The sequence below is a fragment of the Eleginops maclovinus genome, chromosome 10 (genome assembly GCF_036324505.1).
Source record: "Eleginops maclovinus isolate JMC-PN-2008 ecotype Puerto Natales chromosome 10, JC_Emac_rtc_rv5, whole genome shotgun sequence".
NCBI classification, from domain to species: Eukaryota; Metazoa; Chordata; class Actinopteri; order Perciformes; family Eleginopidae; genus Eleginops; species Eleginops maclovinus.
In genome coordinates, this window is record NC_086358.1 from 21406434 (window position 1) to 21427754 (window position 21321).

Below are 21321 nucleotides of genomic sequence, written 5' to 3' on the forward strand. Positions count from 1 at the left end.
TTAATAACTGCACCTCTTCCGGTCCCTCAGGCCAGATAGGAGTCACAGTCGTATGGCGGAGGAGGAGGGTTTGAGAAACAAACTACACAATCAAAGCTTTACAACAAGAAACTTGGCATGGAAAGCCTTCCAAACCAAAAACACAGCGGTAAGCAATGGATCACTGAGCGTTGATCTGCTGTGATGTTAGGGGGTTTGGCAGTAGTAACATTTCATTTCCATCTTTTTTTTAAAAATCAAACTAAAACAAATAAAAAACAAATGTTAAACATAATAATGTATTGGTAGAACACATATTTATTTTTATTTTGTTAATTGTCAAACAATATTTTCGGGCGGACGTCCCGGTGGCAAGGCAGAGGCCGTGAGGCCCCAGGGACAGGGGCGTATGTCACGGCAGGGACACTCTGGTGGACAAACTGGAAGGCCGCGAGACGCCTCTGGTGGACGGACTGGAAGGCGGCGAAACGCCGCTGGAGGAAGGCGAGTCGCCTCTGGAGGACGGGCTGGAGGACGGTGAGACGCCTCTGGAGGACGGCGAGTCGCCTCTGGAGGACGGCGAGACGCCTCTGGAGAACGGCGAGACGCCTCTGGAGGACGGCGAGACGTCTCTGGAGGATGGCGAGACGCCTCCGGATGATGGCAAGTCGCCTCTGGAGGACGGGCTGGAGGACGGTGAGACGCCTCTGGAGGACGGCGAGACACCTCTGGAGGACGGGCTTGAGGACGGCAAGACACCTCTGGAGGACGGCGGGACGCCTCTGGAGGTCGGGCTCGAGGAAGGGCAGGAAGCCGACGCAGGCAGCGGTGGCGCCTGGAGCAGGAGGTGGCGAGATCACAGACGAGACAGGAGCTCGAGTCGGCGGGACATGCACTGGCGCCGGCGGGAGCCCCGAGGGAGCAGGCAATGGCGTCGGCAGCACCTCGGAGGGAGCGGGAACAGGTGTTGACGGGACCCCCATCGGAACAGGTGGCGGTGGGACCCCAAACGTAGCAGGAGCAGGTGTTGACGGGACCCCCATCGGAACAGGTCTCGGCGGGACCCCCATTGGAACAGGCGGCGGCGGGACCACCAACGCAGCAGGAGCAGGTGTTGACGGGCCCCCAGTCTGAACAGGTGACGGTGGGACCCCCAAGGGAACATGAGCAGGTGTTGGCGGGATCCCCGACAGAACAGGAGCAGGTGTTGGCGGGACCCCCATCGGAACAGTTGAAGGCAGGATCCCCATCGGAACAGGTGCAGGTGTTGGCGGGACCCTCATCAGAACAGGTGACGGCGGGACCCCTAACGGCGCAGGATCAGGTGTTGGCGAGACCCACATCGGAACAGGTGACGGTGGGACCCCCAACGGAGCAGGTGACGGCAGGACAGGCGGGGCCGGAGTCGACAGGACAGGCCAGGCCGGAGACGACAGGACAGGCGGGGCCGGAGTCGACAGGAACGGCGAGGCCAGAGTCGGCCGGGCCGCCGACAGGACAGCAGGGGCTGTAGTCGGCTGGGCCGCCGACAGGACAGCAGGGGCTGTAGTCGGCTGGGCCGCCGACAGGACAGCAGGGGCTGTAGTCGGCTGGGCCGCCGACAGGACAGCAGGGGCTGTAGTCGGCCGGGCCGCCGACAGGGCAGGAGTGGCTGGAGTGGGCCGGGCCGCCGACAGGGCAGGCGGTGCTGGAGTTGGCCGGGCCGACATTGTCCCGCACAAATGTACTCTTTGTCCCACATATGGCTTGTTAGCACCTGGCCACACTATGTAGGGCTGGTCCTTTAATCAACTTTATTTTCCATTATGATCTTGTCTTTTGAGATAATGGACAGACAATAACTGAAACGAAAGGGTTATTGAGCCGCTTTCAGTCTTGTGCTACAAATCCAGTACACCCAATTCCTGTACAGGGGGGCTCTTTCACCCCTTGCCAGTTATCTCATTAATACATTTGTCAAGATTTGACATGGTCTCTAGGGCTCACACAGTGTGGCGATTGAGATCTGCGGTTTACCTACCAGGAGACACTCAGCTAAACGCTGCCGTGATTAAACGCCATATTATGTTCCAAACCACATCCAGTATTATTTCTGAAACAGTCTGGAGCTCAAACGTTTCTCTCTCGGTTTACCACAAGGACAGGACCTTTATATTACACATAGTCTCTCCAGTACAGCGTTAGCCCTGAGTGCTAGCGATGCTTGCTAATGTAAACACAGACCATATTACTTCCAAAACACTTGGCGCATTGTTTCTGATACAGCACATAGCTTGTTCTTTCTCCAGTGTTTACCACTAGAACAGTGACATTATGTTTATATATAACAACTTTATTCTAAGTCCCTCCTGCAGACATCCTGCTGAATACACACACACAGCTGGGGAGGGATTTGGGTAACAGTTAGCAAATAGCTAATTGAGAATGAATGCATGGAACTACAATCAGCAGGAATCCTCATTCTTCGGCTGCTCTAGAGCCACATGGCGTTCGTGTTTGTTCTTCCAGTTAGAGCGGGAGTGCTATTACTTTGCATAGTGCCAGCAGTGTTTTCAAGCACTTGAATTAAGTGATTTAAAACACATTTTCAGGCAGGTTTCACAATGGCTTTGTGAGCAGCTGTGCAGAGCTGCTGGCTGTATGAGACTGGCTGGTGGGCTTAAGAAAAGCACATGTAAACAATGTTTGTATAATTACTGAGACAGAACAGCGGATACAGTTCCACAATGAACGTTTATCAGGAGGATATCAAAAAATATTTCAAATTCAAGTTATGAGAGAAGAAGTCCTGCTTCTGAGAAAAGATAAGAGTTTCATATATATAAAATGTTTTAGGTGTTTGAATCCTTACCTTTTTGTTTATTTATAAATGAAAAGTAATTAAAAAAATATCGGTGTGCTTTGTAGTACTTTGGCTAGGGGAGTCTCAAAAACTAAAGCCTTTTTGTGGGATTTATTCCTCTAAGAGAATCAGCAGCAATAAGTCAGACAAAGGTTTAAGACGTTTAAAGACTCTCTGAAGGCCTGCTTTCATTAGACTATCAGAGATGTGGCAGAAACCCTGCAGCATGTGCTGTTTCACTCTCAGATTACCCTGAACACAGGCAGCTTTTCCCTGTCTGAATAACCAAGAATCTTTTGTAAAATCATTTTTAAAAAGCCTTTCCATAAATAGCCACAATAGTCCTATTCTCTGGTGCACACCAGACGCAAGATTGTTACAGCGTTTCATTTTTCAGAAAGTTCAGTTTGTGCCAACCTCAAACTGACAAAAACTGTAGAAAAAAGTCATGTGCACGGAAATGCTGTTCAACAATTGGTCTGACACACTCCCGGCAATTTCTGCCAGAGCCTCCACCATGGAGATCCGACAGGTTATTAATGCTGCTGTTAATCTGGAGAGATATCTGAATAGACTCTTGCGGACTGCACATGTGATTATATAATCAGACAACGTGAAAACATTCAAAAACATTATAACACGTATAATGAGAGACTTCCTGCAGTAGGGAGGAGGTTTCAGTGAGGGGAGCAGTCACCAAAGCAAATATAGCCTAGCTTATGTTTACAGTTGTTTATATCTCTTTGAATTATTGAAGGATTTCAGAATGAATGAAAGCATGACCCTAGAGGATACTGTCTGTCACACACAGCCTGGACAAAAAGAAAATGACGCAATGTACTACTCTTCCTGTGTTTTAGTGCGGAATGTGTTCACACCAAGGATGTATAATAAGAACTGGATCCAGCATTGGAGGCGGGTCCTCATTCATTCCTATGAGAGCTGACCATGGGGATGGCTAGTCGCTACGTCATCATATAAAAAAAAGCCACTTCCGTGTCCACTCGCTAACATTCTAATGGTTTCTACTACTGTCAGCGGCAGTAAAATGGTGCAGTGCAGTGCTGTGTCCCGTGTTGTAGTAACAGAAATGATGTCGACAAAACCATCTCTTTTTTTCGATTTCCCCTCGATGAGAAAGAGAAAAAGTGATGGCTGAAGTTGATACGGTAAGTTGGATCTCAAATGATGAACAATAATAACAGGCTAGCGGTTACTAGCTAGCCAAACGTCAGATGTTAACAGTGTTGTGCATGAACTTGTTCAAAAGGAGTAAACAAGTTCATTTTTCTATGAACTTTGAACTGAACTGAACATCATTCTAACTAAAGAACTTGAACTTGAACTACCGGTGGATTGTGAAATTCTGAATAGATGCTTAGGTCGTGATGACATGTTTACAAATTAGGGTTAGCTGGGTAGTGGATCATAGGACTAGATAGCTAGCAATAGCTTCCAATCCTAAAGTCACTAACCTGTCGAGCTATGTTTCTAAGACATTCCCGGTGTGTTGTAACGTTATTTACATGAGCAAAACGTGTAAAGTTGTATGTTACGCTGAAAACAATTAAGCTAGCTAGCCCTTACCATACCCCAACACGGCTAAAAGACAGTCAGCATCGCCCCGTTAGCTAGCACTATCAACACCCTTACTTTCTCACCTCGTAGCTTGTTTTTTCATTGAGGCGTGGACTTTACCTGTTAGACTTCCACCTGACATTGTACTCACTGATATCACCCTATTTGAATTATATGAGTTTAAACCCTTCTGAACCGACTTTGGGATGTCAGCGAAGTAGGCTGTCACTATAAAAAGTGAGTGGTTCCTGTGCTGTACCCATCGTTGTTTACATGACCTAAAAATGCTAATGGACACGGAAGTGATTCCTAACAGTTACTGACGTCACAGTAGCCATGCCCATAGAGTGCCGCAGGAACGAGTCCTAAAACCTGGAATCAGAGAACTTTTAATATTGACGAGAACGTTCACTCTCAAAACCGTTCCGGTATGGTACTGCACCTGGGGGGCGCTGGTGGGCCAGTGCAGAATGAATGTGGTCCTATGGAGCCCCACCCATAGATTCCTACATTTCTTTGGATATAATTTTTTTTTAAATCACTGCTATAGTTTTTTAAACATGGAATGGATAATCCTCACAAACGACACATAGCTAGTATTTTATATTCGCTTGATTTTGACTAAAATTAGGTTTTTGTAAATCGGATGACGTCATGCGTGATAAATTGCTTTACGGCACCTTGTGTCTCTCCTTCCCTTTCCTTTCCCTCGCAGCAACAGCTGCATATGAATATGAATGTATGTAATGAATATAGAAGGAAAACATGTTACCTTTCATCATCCTTGGGGAAGCTGAAATAGGACAGTCCTTTTTGAGAATTTTTGCAATTAATTGCAGCACACTGACGCGGCATCTTTATCTTAATCAACTTTTTTTTACGGAATGTTTAATGTTTAATGTTCTAGAAAGCGGGATTTATCCTTAAGGTAGCAATATAGCAATATCGAACATACGCTCAAGGTAAGAAAACAAACACATGCTCGTAATCAGTTAACTTTCAAATTTATTTTTACAATACAATGTATGTGTGTGGTAGGATCAGTACATCCAAAGTTGACCATAATCAAATAAAAAAGTTCGATTGTAATGTCCTTTCAGAGTCCTCCTTAAGAGCTTTCTTCTTCTTCTCTTTTAACGGCGGTTGGCACCTTAAGAGCGTTGTTGATGTTCTGTGGACAGGTACCACAAAGCGTATTCTTCGGTCGTAACCAGTCGTGAGTTCTTCATTGACCAATCGGCTTTCATTAGCCAGATGCTAGCAGAACCTGGGTCGCAACTGCCCAACCTGTAAGAAAACAAAAGGCTATGACCCCCAGATTATTCCACTTTTGACGAAAAATCCCTGTCGACCTCTCGGAAACCACAGTAGTATTTTGGATTTTGTAGACGATATGCTAGGAGAATGATGTAGCTAGCCGCCTAGCTCCATAGGGGTCCATGTATTCTGCACTCGCCCGCGATCGCCCCCTAGGTGAACTGCAGCCAAATTCGGTACAATGGGGGTGAATAGAGAGTGAAGGGGCTTTCCGTAGACGGGCTTTGCCTGGAATTAAGTTAGCATTTTACAACTTCCGGTTCCCTCATCAGAGTCAATGCGATTTCTCCGTAGGACTTTGGAAAATAGCTCGAAATAAGGTCTGTCGGTCACGTTTTGTTCTACGACATAGAATACATCAGCAGTGAACACCCCTTCCCCCACCCAACCACTTTTTGCATCTGGCAATTACATTTATGCTTTCGAAAATTATAAAAGTAGGGTAGACATGTGGAGATTATCCGGCTGAACAAAACGTGCATTTATCAAACAGGTTCGTTTTCCACAGATCTTATTTTTTACAATATTCCAAAAATATTCCTATGGAGAAATTGCATTGCTTTTTGGTCGAAGGAACCCATGCGCAGCTTGCTTCCGGGTCAGCCTACAAAAATACGTCATCCCTGTGGCGCTTTATGGGCGCCTAAAGAGCGAATGGCCTGAGATTCTCGAGAGCAAAACATCACAAATTACCCATCATGCCTGACTGTCGAGAGCACAGAGCATGCGCAGTTGATTTTCCCGTTAAGCCCCGCCCCCGAACTCCCGCTCTGGGCTCAGCAGAATGAATGGCGAGACTAAATAAATCTGGATTCAGCTTTTAGCGCATTTCTCAACTTTAAGGACCTAATGTTTTTATGAGGGCTATAAAAGGGTTCATACTGGGTAGTTAATTTAGCTTAACTAAAGATATCAACCGATTTACAGACGTCTCTTTCCCAATGTGAGTCAATGGGAAAAAGTATTTCTGGGCCGGGTGACGTCACGGATTGATACGGAGGTTGTAGTAGCGGAGCCCGGAGTTTGGCCACTACGAATATTTTTCTCAAAGTCCGGAGCCTGGGGGCTTGGTTCACACCAGCGTTGAACCCAGAGTCGGCGCCAGAGCAGATCTACTGGAGGGGCATTGGGTCATTGGCGGGGGGGGGGTATGGTCCATTCTCCCTCCATTGTTTGCTTTTGTGACATTAAAAACTCTTTAGCAACTTCAAACTCAGCGTCAATTACAGTCGATTGTGACAGGTCGATAATATGCTTCACAGCTGGTAGGAGGGGCATCAATGACCGCTAGGGGGGGCACGGCCCTCGAATGCCCCCCCTTAGTGCCGGCACTGGTTGAACCGCTCCAGAGTTCACTTGCAAGCGGACCGATACCACCGCTTTTAGACGGACCAGAGTCTGGTTGTTTAGTTCACATCAGAGGTCCGGTACTGGAACAGCACCAAGGGCTGAAATGCTCCAGGGTTCGATCCAACCAGACTAAACAAGGCACCTAGACTTGAATAGTTTCAGCACAGATCTGCGGGAAGGATTCCGCAGGTTTCGCGTTTATAGAGATAAGAGGAAGTTGAAACACATGGCATCATCTAAGTTCCTTAAAAACTATTGTGGCAATTACTTAAAAACAGGACACAAGAGAGGATAACTGGTCAGGACCTCAGTGGAGTGACTCACTGCCCCCTGACTGAGTAAGAGAAGCTGACATCTAGTGACCTGAGGAAACATCTGGATTTGGGAAGAGGTCAGGGTCTGTCAAAGCAACGGTAGAGGTTCGGGAACATGGCCATGAGGATGTGGGAATAATTATAAACTAAAGCACTGTAGGGTCCATGAATAAGGACACTTTCCAATGTCCATTCCAACATTATGGTTATATTATTTACTATGTAATGATCACTAAGACAAAACATCTCAACACATCCAGAAGAGGAAGAAGAAACATCCAGACTACCGAAATTACTGGAATAAATAAATATATATATCTGAAAACAAGTGAAAATACATTTGAAAAAAAACCACAAAACATTTATAATTATTTTTTTTCCTTTGATCATCATCATTTAAATTGGGCACTGGCACGGGACAGAGAGCAAACGTCCGGCTCTTAAACCATCTAAAAAAAAATTATTTTGGGTTCACACAGTCAATGTACACATGCCTGTTGTTCCGATGGAAACCAGAGCCCTGCTGCAATTTTGACCCTTCAGTCGGGACATGGGAGGAACATTACGGCATTAGGGTTCATCTGATTAGCCAATTATTGTCCCATGCAGAGCGTAACTGACTGACACCTATGATAGGCTATCATTTCTAATTAAAGCAATCTCTGCGACACGTGAACTGTGAATGTTGATACTGTGATAACGTTAGATTTTCAATATATTGTGCAGCTCTAATAACAACTTCAATCTTGGGAAGAAGTTCTTATTTCAAACAAACATCTAAACAGAGAAATGCGTTTTTGACTTCAATGGTTGGAAGGAACAGCCTCCCCAATCTGAACCTGAGTGTGGGTCTGTTACTGGACTTCTTCTAAATAATTTATGTATCCGTGAATAACTCAGCCAACATACCCAAAAACACTCAAGCTACAGGAGAAAGTGCAGCCTTTCTTCTTAATATTCAGAAGTTAATTGAATTTGTTTACTATAGGGAGGCAGACCTGTAGAGCCCTTTTGGAAAGAACAGGGGGACTGCTCTGGCCCCTGAAGGACCCCTCGGAGGCCATTTAGGCCTCATGTGATAAACACAACCAGGGAGAGGCTTTTCACATGTATGCTTGGATGCTCACTACTAGAGAAGAACGTGGTAATATTGAGAGAAAGAGATTTTCTACTCCACTACAATTCAGAGGTAAATGGTGTACTTTTACTCCACTACATGTATCAAATCCCTTTAGTTACTTTATAGATCTGCATTAATGATATGAAATATAATCAGCCCTTAAATCACACTTTAGTTCAACTAGCTGCACCTTTACCAGCTCTGAGAACACTTTGATGATCAATAATTATAAAACATATTAGAGATATTATTCTGAAATGGACCAATCAAACAATGACTACTTTTACTGTCGCTACTTTAAGTACATTTAGATGAGAGTACTTTCTACTTTCACTGGAGGAACATTTAGAATACTTTTACTGTGACAGAGTATTCCTACACTCTGGTACTTCTACTTTACTCAAGAACAAGATCTGAGTACTTCTACTTTACTCAAGTACAAGATCTGAGTACTTCTACTTTACTCAAGTACAATATCTGAGTACTTCTACTTTAACTCAAGTACAAGATCTGAGTACTTCTACTTTTACTCAAGTACAAGACCTGAGTACTTCTTCCCCTTCTGGACAGGTATAGGTGAAGAGAGCGAGGGGCTGGGGAGCGCCTCTGTATTTGGGAGGAATAGTTTTGGTGTGGGAGCCACATTCTACTCAGATGTAGAAACACTCCAGGCTCTCAGAAATGCTTGTCTTAACGTTCACTCACTCACACATATGTAGCGTACATGCACACATGACACAAACTGTAATTATTGTCTGCATATGTGTGTTTGTGAGAGTGGCAAGTACTGCTAACAGAGCCTGCTTTGTTTCAGCCCGCCCACCCATCCAGTTAATGTGGATTTCTAAAGCCTTGTTTGTCTCACTGCCTGTCCTTGCAGCTTCTACTTCGGGCGGACACGTGACGTGACTGACACAGGGTCTTACTGACACACTGTGCCCTGAACATCTTATCTGCACTTCTAACATTCAGATCATAAAGCAATATGTCAGTTCTGCTTTCTACACTGAGCACTCTACAAAGCATGTGTCACTATGACCCTTCAAAAGCCAGTGCATGCCAACACAGGAAGTGACTGCTTCACTCACCTTGTTAGCAAAGTTTTGCAACTCAATGCCTCCAGCTTTCCATCAGCCCTCTGTAACTGATCTCAGGGTGTGAGCAGGCTTACACTCATGCTTGTCTTGTAAAATAATTATGCATAAAGTTGTGTTATTATGTGTTTTGTAAAATTACCAGTTTTATCTTCTTGTTCTTGTGGTTATGAATTGAACAATAATGTATAATTTCCCTTAAAGTACAATCCTTTTAAGGCTCTGATTTCCCAGGAACACTGCATGCCTTGGTTGTATCCACATCTGTACATTCAGGGTTAGGCTTCATGCACATTGTCCTCCCCAAAAACACTTGTCCTACTCTTCTAAACAAATGATGCCATATTGTTGAGTGTGGTTAGAACTGTGTTCAAATTAAATAGTGACTGTGGGACTTATGTGGTCACATTGATCTTGGATTTCGGAACTGGATTTCTCCTCTGTGGCTGCCATTATTAAATAATCACAGAGCTTGTTACAAGTTATGAATCACATTGTTTATGTTCAGAACATTCTGAGTAATCTTCATTGTATACGAGTGTTGGGACCTTTGCCTGGCCACTGAGCCATGGATCTTAATTTTACAAGATCCCCCATAGGTGTGAAATGTCATAGCCACTTCTGAAAGACACAAGGCTGAAGAAACATACAAAGCCACCAACTTGACTTTAACAAAGTAACACACTAATCATCTCCATCCGTCTGCTGCTGTTGGAGATATATTCATCCAGGTTCTGGTCTACAACTGGCTAAACCGGACAATGAAGCCAACATTACAGTGGACGTCACACGGGATACAACCTTCTCGCAAATTGCTCTCTGGCCGATCCCGGGTGTCTGTCGCTGCAATAATTCACATGCATTTGTCAAAAGTACTTCTGAAAAGGTTAACAGGAAACAGGTGAATCCGGCGATGACCTAGGATCTCCACTTTACAGGAATTGGAATGTCTTTCCACCTGTCAATCACTCAAGGACGGTCTGGGATCCCAAAGCTAAGCCGAAGGGTGTTTCAGGGGCACATTTACACATACAAGCATAAATCTCAAAGTGAGCAAGTCCATCATCCTTTACTGGACTTTTTAGACATCCTGTGATTATCTGAGACCTGGATTCATGAGTCCGCCCCGACAGGAGCCCTTAACGGAGATGAGAACTAGCTCAAAAGGGGCGGAGCTTTGATTTACGTGAAGCGTAGTATCCGGTGTAAAGAGATTGACCTGTGAAATTGTAATGAATTTGCATGGAAAGTATCGTATCATTTTCTCCCCACACGTCGGTTGTTCTTATTGTAATACTGAAGTTCAAAGAGTGATTAGCTCTATTTATCCATTTAGAAAAATGGATATATTTGGCATGGAGTTACACTCAAAGACCCCAGGACAACCCATTCTAACCCTAATGCCAAAAATATTAACCTCTTGATCAGTCAGGGAATGTTTCCAAAAAGGAGACCCCATGTGTACCTGTAACTACAGGCCATTCAGCAAAATGATTTACCATCTGAATAGTTCATTTGCTCTCCATCCAATGCAATTTGACTTCAGGGTCAAATACTTTACTGAGACAGCTAACTGTTTTTTAACAAAGAGAATCAAATCACAAATGGATGGTGGTGTTCCAGTCTGAGGTATGTTTGGAATTTTGACATTGTAAATCAAAAAAATACTTGTATCTAAGCTATTCAGCTTCAAGTTCTCGTCCCATACAGAATCATATTTATTTAACCAATCTCAGTATGTTAGAGTGCAAGGTAATGAATCAGCGGACCTCCGTCTGTCCACAGGTGTCTCAAAAAGATCCAGGGTTTTGTCTTAACCAGGTATCAGCGTCTCTGCTCCCTCTTACTGTCGGCATGCGCCCTCAAACCAAAATGCAGATTTTCCCTGTAAAATGCCATTAATCATTAAAGTGATGTCAGAAAACAATATTTCTGTTGGTCAGAAACGGTATATTGAGTCCAGAAGTTTGAAGATGGTGTCAAACGTCTCATCAGACGCCAGAGACAGCTTTGTTTTTACGGAGAATAAATAGAGGATGGATGTCAGGTTTACACTGAAACTGAGATTTTTGAAGTACATTGTTTCTTTTACTCTCCTTTTTTCTATAGCGGAAGTAAAGAAACCGTAACTCTGGATTTATTTGTTGTTTGAGGAACTCCATCCCATCACATTTAGAGAAAAAGCCACTTAGTTTATTACATATCTTTGTTGCTGAAGAATCAGCTCTACTGCAGTGTACAGCCGTCTGTGTTTAACCTGTCGATGACCTCAGGTTTTGTTTTTATTATATAATATATTTTATATTATTAGGACATCTACAGTATTAGAAACCTTTAGGTTGCATTTTCAATAATTTTATTGACTTGTTATTCTAAATGTTTGTTTTGATGGTGACCACAACATCCATCAGGAGTACAGAGGAGAAATAGCCTCCTGGTTAGCTCTTAACATAAACAGAAATGTTTATTAATGTGCACTCTCCCTGCTCATAATAATTCAATAAAATGTGTTTTTTTATTCATAATAATGATCATTTATAGTTGTTAATTAGCATATTTTGATGCGTTCTTTGCCAAAGATGAACCTTAGCACACCAGATGATGTAGCACTGCTGCTTTGAACAGTGTGTGACCTCCATGACCTTTGAGACTCACAGCACCAGTTCACAGCTGAGTGTGATCTGTCCGAACTGAGAGTAAGCTTCCCCGAGCCTGAGGCCATGGTGCACAGCTGAAAGGGTTTTATAGAGCCTCAGACCAAAGATGGGTGCAATAAAGTTGCCAGTAATGCAGAATGTTTACAGGACTATCAAACTACCCATGCAGGCACAGTTCTTTTTATTCATCAGTCAAACAATAACCCTCAGCTCAGCTGTGGTCCTCAGCTCTGCACAGAGACCCATGAGTACCCAACGCAAAGAGGAAGGGACAGTAAACATGGAGACCATCTCCTTGTCACTACAATCTCACTCTCATCTGGAGGATAGCAGGGGCAGGCAACCTGAAGTAAAGAGTTAGGGTGCTGGTGCATCTGACCACCTGCATGCCTTCCTGGAAAATCTACACCATACAAAATTACATTTAAATCACTGAAAAGGAACAATAGGATGATATTATTAAAATAATAATATTGTAAGCCCAGAATTTAAAATGAGAAAATGTGACTTTAGACTACTCACGTCAAAAATGGCGGTCACATTTTAACTGTGGCAACTCTATATCTGTACTTAGCGTCTGTACCTTAATATATTTCATCACAAGAAGAGTAAGGGTCAGGGCTTCTGTCACACACTGCGATTCAACACTGGATTTGTGATAGGGAAGCCATATTTAGCCTCCGAGCAACAAGAGTGCGCAACTGTCCTGTGAAAAGTTGTTAAAGGCTTGTTTTACTATGGCGGCAGCAGCGTATGAAATCCAGGGCTTCAAATACAGTTGTTGGCGTAACCGGTACCGTGAGAAGACGCAGTTTAAAAATTGTGTCACACGGGGAGTTTTACTCCAACCCAAACCAACATTTTTGTAAGGTGCAAACCACCAGACCGTCATTCTGTGGGACGACCTTATTGGTTGTTGTAAAGGGTAGCAGTCTTTATAAATTTGGCCACTATTTCCATCTAGGAGAAAGTTATCCAGATTACAAAATAGAACAATATGGGACTGAACAAAAACTACTCAATCTATATATGGAGTTTTCTACCCTCAAAAATGTACAAGTAATATCCTACCACTATACAAATGTACAAGTCAAGAGAATAAGACACACACACTGTATTATACATACTGCATATTACTGTATTATATGTTTATATTTTAATAATATTTAATATTTTCCTTTATTTTTTATGATATAATAGCTTTAAAAAAAACTGTGTTTATGTATGCTCAATTATACACAAAAGCAGATTCAAGCAGTGTAAACCTAATTTTGAGTAAGCACCAGTCTTAGAAATGTTGCGGCACACAGGGACACCCCCTATGCTGTCTCTCTCAGTCTCCTCTCTTCTGTCATCTCTATTCTTGATTAAAATGAGTGAAGTTCCATATTGCAAACCCTGACCCTGTGCTTTCATTGCAGACAGGGGAGGAGGACTGAGGATTTGACTGGAATGTGTCTGGAATGAGGAAGTGTTGCCTGCTGCCTCCTCAGCCTGAGAGCTGTGTGTGTGTGTGTGTGGGGGGTAATCTGATGAGCAGCACAGCAACACTTATTAGTGAATATAGTGTGTGTCTTTGTGTATGTGCCTGTGTGTCTGTGAAAGAGAGTGAAAGAGAGAGATAGAGAGAGGGAGAGAAAGAGAGGGAAAGAACAGATACATTCAAATGTGTTTCTCATAGGCAGGGATAACACATTCAAAGTAACATTTAGGCACATTGACATCCAAAAGTAGTATTAAATCACTAGCAGCAAATGGTCAAGCAACTGGAAGTAGTGTCTCTTACCTCGAGGACCTGCACATAGCTGGAGGGGAACCAGCCTGTGGATCCATCCCTCTCCCCCTGCCACCAGCCTCCGGGCGCAGCCTGCAGCAGCTCAATAATGTCCCCGGCCTGGAAGCTCAGTCCTTGCGGGTGCTGCTCCCCGCTGAACGGGTACAAACTCCGGCAGTAGGATCCAGACATCACCCACACCGCAGTGATGGGGGTTTGTGGGGGATAGAGTGAAAGTGTGAAGTTGATCAACAGTTGTTGCTCACCAGCAGCCCGCACCGACAATGAAGCAGGCACTGACACTTTAACTCTACCCCCTCGCCCCCATCCCTGTCTGAACTGCGAGTGCGACAGAGGTAGGCAAACGGAAGTTATAGAATGCACTTCAAAATAAAAGCACGATGTATTTCAAATTGAGTAAAAAGGTGAACTTATCATCTCTCTGCGCAAAGTTTTAATCAGTCGAGAAAATAACATGTATTTGAAAGTCCAAGTGTTGATGCTTAACTTTTGTAAAATACAATTCTTCACATTTCACTTTAATTCATATTTTAATATTTGAGTCATTCTATTTTTCAGATGTGATGCTTTCAGATTCAGAACCTTATCGCATTCACTTTCAAAACTTTTCACGTATTTGTTGTTTGAATAAACCATCGAATTTCAAAGTTCAACATTTGAACTTTTTAATACATTTTATTTTAGGGAGACGCATCCCTTCTTTACCAGTAATCAGGGCAATATGCATTTCTCTCAGTTGCTCAGACTCTATTTCACTGAGGGCCACTTACAGAAAAACTTACGAAGGGCGTAATGAGTCAAGTTATAAGTTAGAAAAGATGTAGGTAAATTATGCTTGATACTAGAATATGCTTTTTAAAGAAAGACAGCACACATCACAGCTCTCCGTAGGGTTTCATTTATTCTGTCGGCAGCTCATTCCTTAAAACAGAAGCCTCATATTGCTTATAATGTGTCAACAACTGCTCCTCCACAACTGCTCCCCTGTCCCAAGGCGTCCCCCAGGGTTCTGTGCTTGGTCCTCTCCTCTTCATCGTCTACCTCCTTCCCCTTGGCCAAATCATCCGTCGCCCTGGTATCCATTTCCACTGCTACGCTGACGACATCCAACTATACATTTCAACAAAATCCATCACCCCTGTAACCCACTCCATCCTGTCAAACTGCCTTTCGGAAATTAAAACCTGGATGCAAGAAAACTTTTTACAACTAAACTACGACAAATCTGATATGATCCTCATTGGTCCAAATTCCCTCACCCAAACAGCTCAAGATTTCCACCTCACTGTCAACAACTCCACACTGTCCCCCTCCCCCCTCTGCCGCAACCTTGGTATCATCTTCGACAATAACCTCAGCTTCAACCATCACATCAAACAAGTCACCAAAACAGCCTTCTTTCACCTCAAAAACATCTCCCGCCTCCGCCCGTCACTATCTTTCACTGCCGCCGAAACCCTGATCCACGCCTTCATTACATCCCGCCTCGACTACTGCAACAGCATTTTCTATGGTACAACCTCCAAACTCCTCCATAAACTCCAATACATTCAAAACTCCGCCGCCCGTCTTCTCACCCACACCCGTTCACGCGATCATATCACCCCTGTCCTCCAGAACCTCCACTGGCTCCCCGTCCCTCAGCGTATTCAATTCAAACTCCTCCTTCTCACCCACAAAGCCCTCCACAACCAGGCCCCCTCCTACCTCACTGACCTGCTCCACCACTACACCCCTCCCCGTCACCTCCGCTCCTCTGATGCCAACCTCCTCACTGTCCCTAAAACCAAGCACAGAACCTGGGGAGACAGAGCCTTCTCCGTTGCTGCCCCTACCCTCTGGAATTCCCTCCCCAACCACATCCGTGACTGCAATGACCTCACACTTTTCAAATCACTACTCAAAACACACCTGTTCCACTCTGCCTATAATTCTTAACCACCACTTTTCCTAATTCTGTTTTTGTTCTGTCTGACTGTTGTATTGTGCTGTTCTACTTACAATGTATCTACTTCTCTGCGTTTTCTTGTGTTTCTGTGTTTTTAAATGTATTTTAATTACTTATTTTTCATCTGTAAAGTGTCTTTGAGTGATTGAAAAGCGCTTACAAATAAAATGTATTATTATTATTATTATTATTATAATTTCGGGGATATATGGATGGTATATTTCAAGCTATCTAATTAAATAAATTGTTGGATTTTCTTTGTTAGAACACTTTTTCAATTTAAAAGGTCCACTATTATGCAAAATGCACTTTTTAATCTCTTTAACACATATTGTAACTGTCTCATATTGTCAATTAGTTTCAACTGTTTATCCTCCCGTTTTTTGGTTCCTACCTGTAATGCAGTATTCCTAGAGGCGGAACTAATTACTAGCGACCTAGTTTCCCGCACGTCATAATTAATCAACGCACCCTGCAAGAACAGCGCGAAAGAAGCAAAACAATAGATGACCTCTCTAACTAAGTTTAAATATAAAAGAAATGATCACATGAAGAAGGAAAGAAGACAAAGATAAGGAAGAATCAAGCAAGATGTAGCCCCTCTTTAGAAGTAAGCAGCGGACGAGGTATGTTTTGGTTCTTATTCATTTTTATATGGTGAGGTGTGTATTATCTTATGTTATGATATACCACCTTTTGTTTAGCTGTAAGAACACATGTGCATTTTGTTTATTGTATCCTTTTATTTGTTTATTTTTTCTCTTTCAACCCAGTTGTCACGGGTTGGTCTGATCTGGGAATAAACCCCGTATTTAACCATGACCTCGGGGCCCGGGCCTCGTGTCTACTACTTGGGCGAGCTACAGTGAGACCTCGACTGCTCTGCATGAGTAGCCGAGGAGGACGTCGCCAGAGAGTAGCGATCCAGAGAAGGGATGAAACATCTTCTACCTCCATCTACACAGCAACTCAAGAAGAAGCAGCCCACAGGAAGTTCCAGGTGCCCTTAGTCTGAATTTTACTGCAACTAAGAGACTTAAAGTGTTTTGCACAAGAGACTGAGACATTCTTTTGCATTTTCATATAATACCTTAATGTTGTTTACTTACCTTTCCTTGTTGAAATTCATTGGAGTCCATTGATACTGACAATGTGTTGATATTGAGATTGTGTCTATTGATGGTTATACTGTAAACATGTAAAACAAGTAACATTAAGGCAGAACTGTATTGTAGTGAATTTAAAGGTGAATTGCTGTTACTTAACAAGTGTTTAATGCATCTTGTAGCGGGGTTCTATTTCATACCTCCACAAACACAGGCATAGTCGGAGAAGTAGTGATGTTACTTTATTTTGCCGGTCTCCCAAAGTGAAAAACAACTATTTACAACAAAATGAAAAGAGTGGAAAAAGACTGGAAACATAAATAGTTTACCATGTAACACAAATATTCACAACAAATGGAGTTCCTCAATATCTCTGACATACATTAACTCTGACATACAATAAGTCTTAAAACAACTCTCACTGGGTCTTACAGGTGCTGCCTGCTCTGTAGCTTCCCCAGACTGACCCCCCGTCCCAGGCCAAAACAGCCCCTTTTAACTGTATAGCCCCTCCCACTGGGCTTAACTTTCACATACCACCAATAGATTCATCTCGCAAGCGCGCGAAAATTCACTACTTAAACGGGAGAAATGGTGCGCCCCGTCTTGCCAGCCACTCTTGCCGGAAGAGGAGACGGTGGTGCGTATGCCTCCCACACTTCAGGAAATGTCCGTCTAAAATCAGGTTTGTGTAAATGTATGATTAAATGCAACGAGAACGGCCAAGTGTGCACCCATGGTCGCGCTACTAACACAGAGGAGAAAACAGTTATAATAGTGAGGTTTGTCAACCAACATGCAAGAACGGAAGGGAACAGGGAATGTGTGTGAATGTGAACGTGTATGTGTGTGTATGCGCTGCAGCATGTGACAGAGCCGGTCAGTGACAGAGCCGCTCCGTCACACATCTGTAACTTACCTGTGCAAGAGCAAACCTTCATTTGTTTAATTATCAGTCATGGTAATTTAAATTAATAAGGCTGTAAAATTGTAACAAATAAGTCAAAATATTGCTCAGCTGTAAATGATAGCCAAGTAGTCATAAATAAGATAACTACTCAACTATGCTAAGGCTACATAAACCTAACTTTATTAATGAGGTAATTACTCAGCTAAACGCAATATCAGATTTAAACCAAACTACAGTAAACCAAGTAAAATGTCAGAGCTTGAGCTTTCCCCTGAGAGTGACAGAGAGGCTGTCAGTGATGACATGCAGCAGCACTGCACAGACACGCAACCGCAAGCGACCGAAGGCACTAGAGATGATAACCACACTTCCTCACAAGAGCCACAAAGAGGCCAAAGGGTCCTTAAGTTAACTGCACGATGAGCAAGTAAGAAAGGTTGCACACTGTTTCAGTGTGAGCTACGAGAAGTAGGAGGCCATCATTAAGGACGCCAAAGGGGTGCTGGGGGGACAGTGCTCAAACAACCTGCTCCATGAACACATCACAAAGTTAAGCAATGCCTCAAAGAATCTGAATGATGTTTATGAAGAGTTAAGACACGTTTACATTCTGGACCATGACACACGTCGCAGAGTAGACACCTGTGAAGCAGTAACAAAGAAGATCATCAAAACTGCAAGAGGTTATCTAAACACAAGAAAGGATGAAGGTCAAGGGGAGGAAGACCAAGGTGCGAATGAGACAGAGTCTGTATTCAAGTCTGCAGCCTCAGATAAGACACGCATCAAATCTCACTGCACCAAGTCCTCCAAGTCCCCCTGCTCATTCTCAAAGCAACTCAAAAATCACATCCAGAAGTTCAAGCCAGTCTTCTGCCCACAGACAAAATGCCGCTGCTGAAGTCGCCGCCAATGAAGCCACGTTACCAGAACTGCTAGAACAAGAATGTCATATTGAAGAACTTGAAAGACTTGAAGCTGAAGATGCCCAGTTACAAGCCAAACAAGAGGCTGAAAATGCAGAGAGAAAAAGGGTGCTAGAGGCCAAGCGCCGACAACTAGAGTGACGAGATAATAAAGAAGCTAAAGGCTGCCAAGGCACGACAACAGGTATATGAGCAGAGTGAATGCTCAGACTACGAAATAGACGAGCTGCTCCATCAACGCGTCTCTCTGAAGGAGAAAAAGGAAGTTAAAAATGAAAGTAACCTGTTGCACCATCACTCTCCACCACAAGTTGCGACACTTCTAAAGCAAGAACATGGCACAACAGCTCTCGTGAGAGCGTTCGCAGGGTCCATCAGTGCGAGTCGTATTCCTATACCTGAACCAACAACGTTCAACGGCGACCCACTCAGATTCCACGACTGGAAAGTTTCTTTTCAAACACTCATTGACAGGAAAAACATACCAGGTGAAGAAAAAATATACTATCTGCGAAGGTATGTTGGTGGAACTGCCAAGAAGGCCATAGAGAGCTACCTCCTGCTAGTCACAGAGTCAGCCTATCGTGCAGGATGGACCATCCTAAAAGAGAGATGTGGCAATCCATTCCTCATTGCCAAAGCCTTCAGAGACAAGCTTGATTCATGGCCCAAGATAAGCTTCAAAGGCAGTGTGGAACTTCAAGAACTCGCTGACTTCCTCCGCAGCTGTGAAGCTGCCATGTCTCAGATCAAGGGTCTTGAAGTACTCAACGACTGCAACGAGAATCAGAAAATGCTTGCTAAACTTCCAGACTCGCTGATCTCCAGATGGAATAGGAAAGTCATAGAAGTGGAAGAACAAAGTCACAAGTTCTCAAGCTTCAGCCAGTTTGTCGAGTTCCTCACACATGAAGCCAAAATCGCTTGCAACCCGATAACATCCCTCTATGCTCTAAAACCAAGTGAAAGTGAGAAGAGCAGGGAACAGAGGTCCTGGAGCAAAGGTAATGGCAACAAACTCAGACGAAAAGGCTGCTGCCACAAGCTGTGTCTTCTGTGAGAAGGCAGGTCACAGTCTCTGAGCGTGTCAAGTTTGTTCAAGAAAAGAAGTTGTGCTTCGGCTGTCTGAAGTCTGGCCATCGCTCAAAGGAATGTGAAAACAGAAGGATCTGCAATACATGTGAGAAAAGACATCCAACTTGCCTCCACTCGCAACAAGGAAGGAAGGATGTTAACAAGGCCTGATGGAGCAAGAGACCGTGACAAGTCAAAGGAAGGCAAGATGGACCGGCCACAAGATAAGACAACAAGAACATCACATAAGGCAACATCCAATAGAGTCATCCAGAATGTCAAAGACACTCATACGTCCACGATCATTTTTATTTATTTTTTTATTTTACCTTTATTTTACCAGGCAGATCATTAAGAACAAGTTCTTATTTACAAAGATGGCCTGACATAAAACAAAAATAGGTGACACTTAAAAAACATACAAAGACATAGAAAACAAGGATTGGTTATACAAAATCATTAAAACCATTAAATCAGCGGGCCTAGGTGCACAAATGGGAGACTGAGCTGAAGGATTAGACGGAGGGGAAACACTTGCAGGGATCAGTGAGATGGTGTGAGATGGAGTGTTTGAAGGCCGGAATGGAAATGAAAGTGACCAGTTTGAGGTGTGTTTGTAGTGCGTTCCAGTCTGTGGCAGCAGCTGACTGGAATGATGCAAGGCCGAGTGAGGATCTAGTTTGAGGGGTTGTTAGCAGGATGCGAAGAGAGGACCGAGTGTTATATGTGGTAGGTAGACGATGCAGCAGGCGGGACAAATAGGGGGGTGTCTGATGAAGGATGGTCTTGTAAATGAGAGTGAGCCAGTGAATATGACGACGAGTATGAAGCGATGGCCAATTTACCAGAGAGTAAAGACTGCAGTGATGAGTATTTAGGGGGGCGTTTGTAGCAAAACGGATGGCAGAGTGATAGAGTGTGTCCAGTTTAGCAAGAGTGCCCTTAGAGGCAGTTCTGTAGATAGTGTCACCGAAATCAAGTGTGGGGAGAATAGTCATTTTTATAAGCGTGAGTTTAGAAGAGGAAGTGAAAGAGTGGCGGTGGCAGTAAAGGAAACCAAGTTTAGCCCGCACCTTAGACTGTAACTGGGAGATGTGATGTGAAAAACATATTGTAGTGTCTAACCAGATACCCAGGTATTTGTAGGTGGAGACTTGCTCCAAGATTGCCCCCTCACAGGTGGAGATGTTTAAGGGAGACGGAGAGGGTACACCCTTCCGATGAAACCACATGGCTTTTGTCTTAGTTGTGTTGAGTGACAGTTTCAGTTGTGTAAAGGCATGTTGTACCTGGAGAAAGCTATCCTGGAGC

The 21321-nt window shown here is 43.8% G+C and overlaps 2 protein-coding genes across 2 annotated transcripts in view; both read right to left on the reverse strand.

Annotated features, from left to right (window-relative positions):
* The window catches only part of LOC134871295 (growth arrest-specific protein 7-like), a 46666-nt gene extending 32303 nt beyond the window's left edge, over positions 1-14363 (reverse strand). The window contains exon 1 of the mRNA XM_063894010.1: positions 14038-14363. Within this exon, the coding sequence (XP_063750080.1) occupies positions 14038-14217 (180 nt within the window). The 5' untranslated portion in view covers positions 14218-14363. The remainder of the gene's footprint in view (positions 1-14037) is intronic.
* On the reverse strand, positions 312-4811 carry LOC134871070 (uncharacterized). Its single transcript, XM_063893661.1, has one exon. It carries the CDS (start codon positions 1686-1688, stop codon positions 312-314), a length of 1377 nt encoding a protein of 458 aa, XP_063749731.1. The 5' UTR covers positions 1689-4811.
* Positions 14364-21321: the final 6958 nt, after the last annotated feature.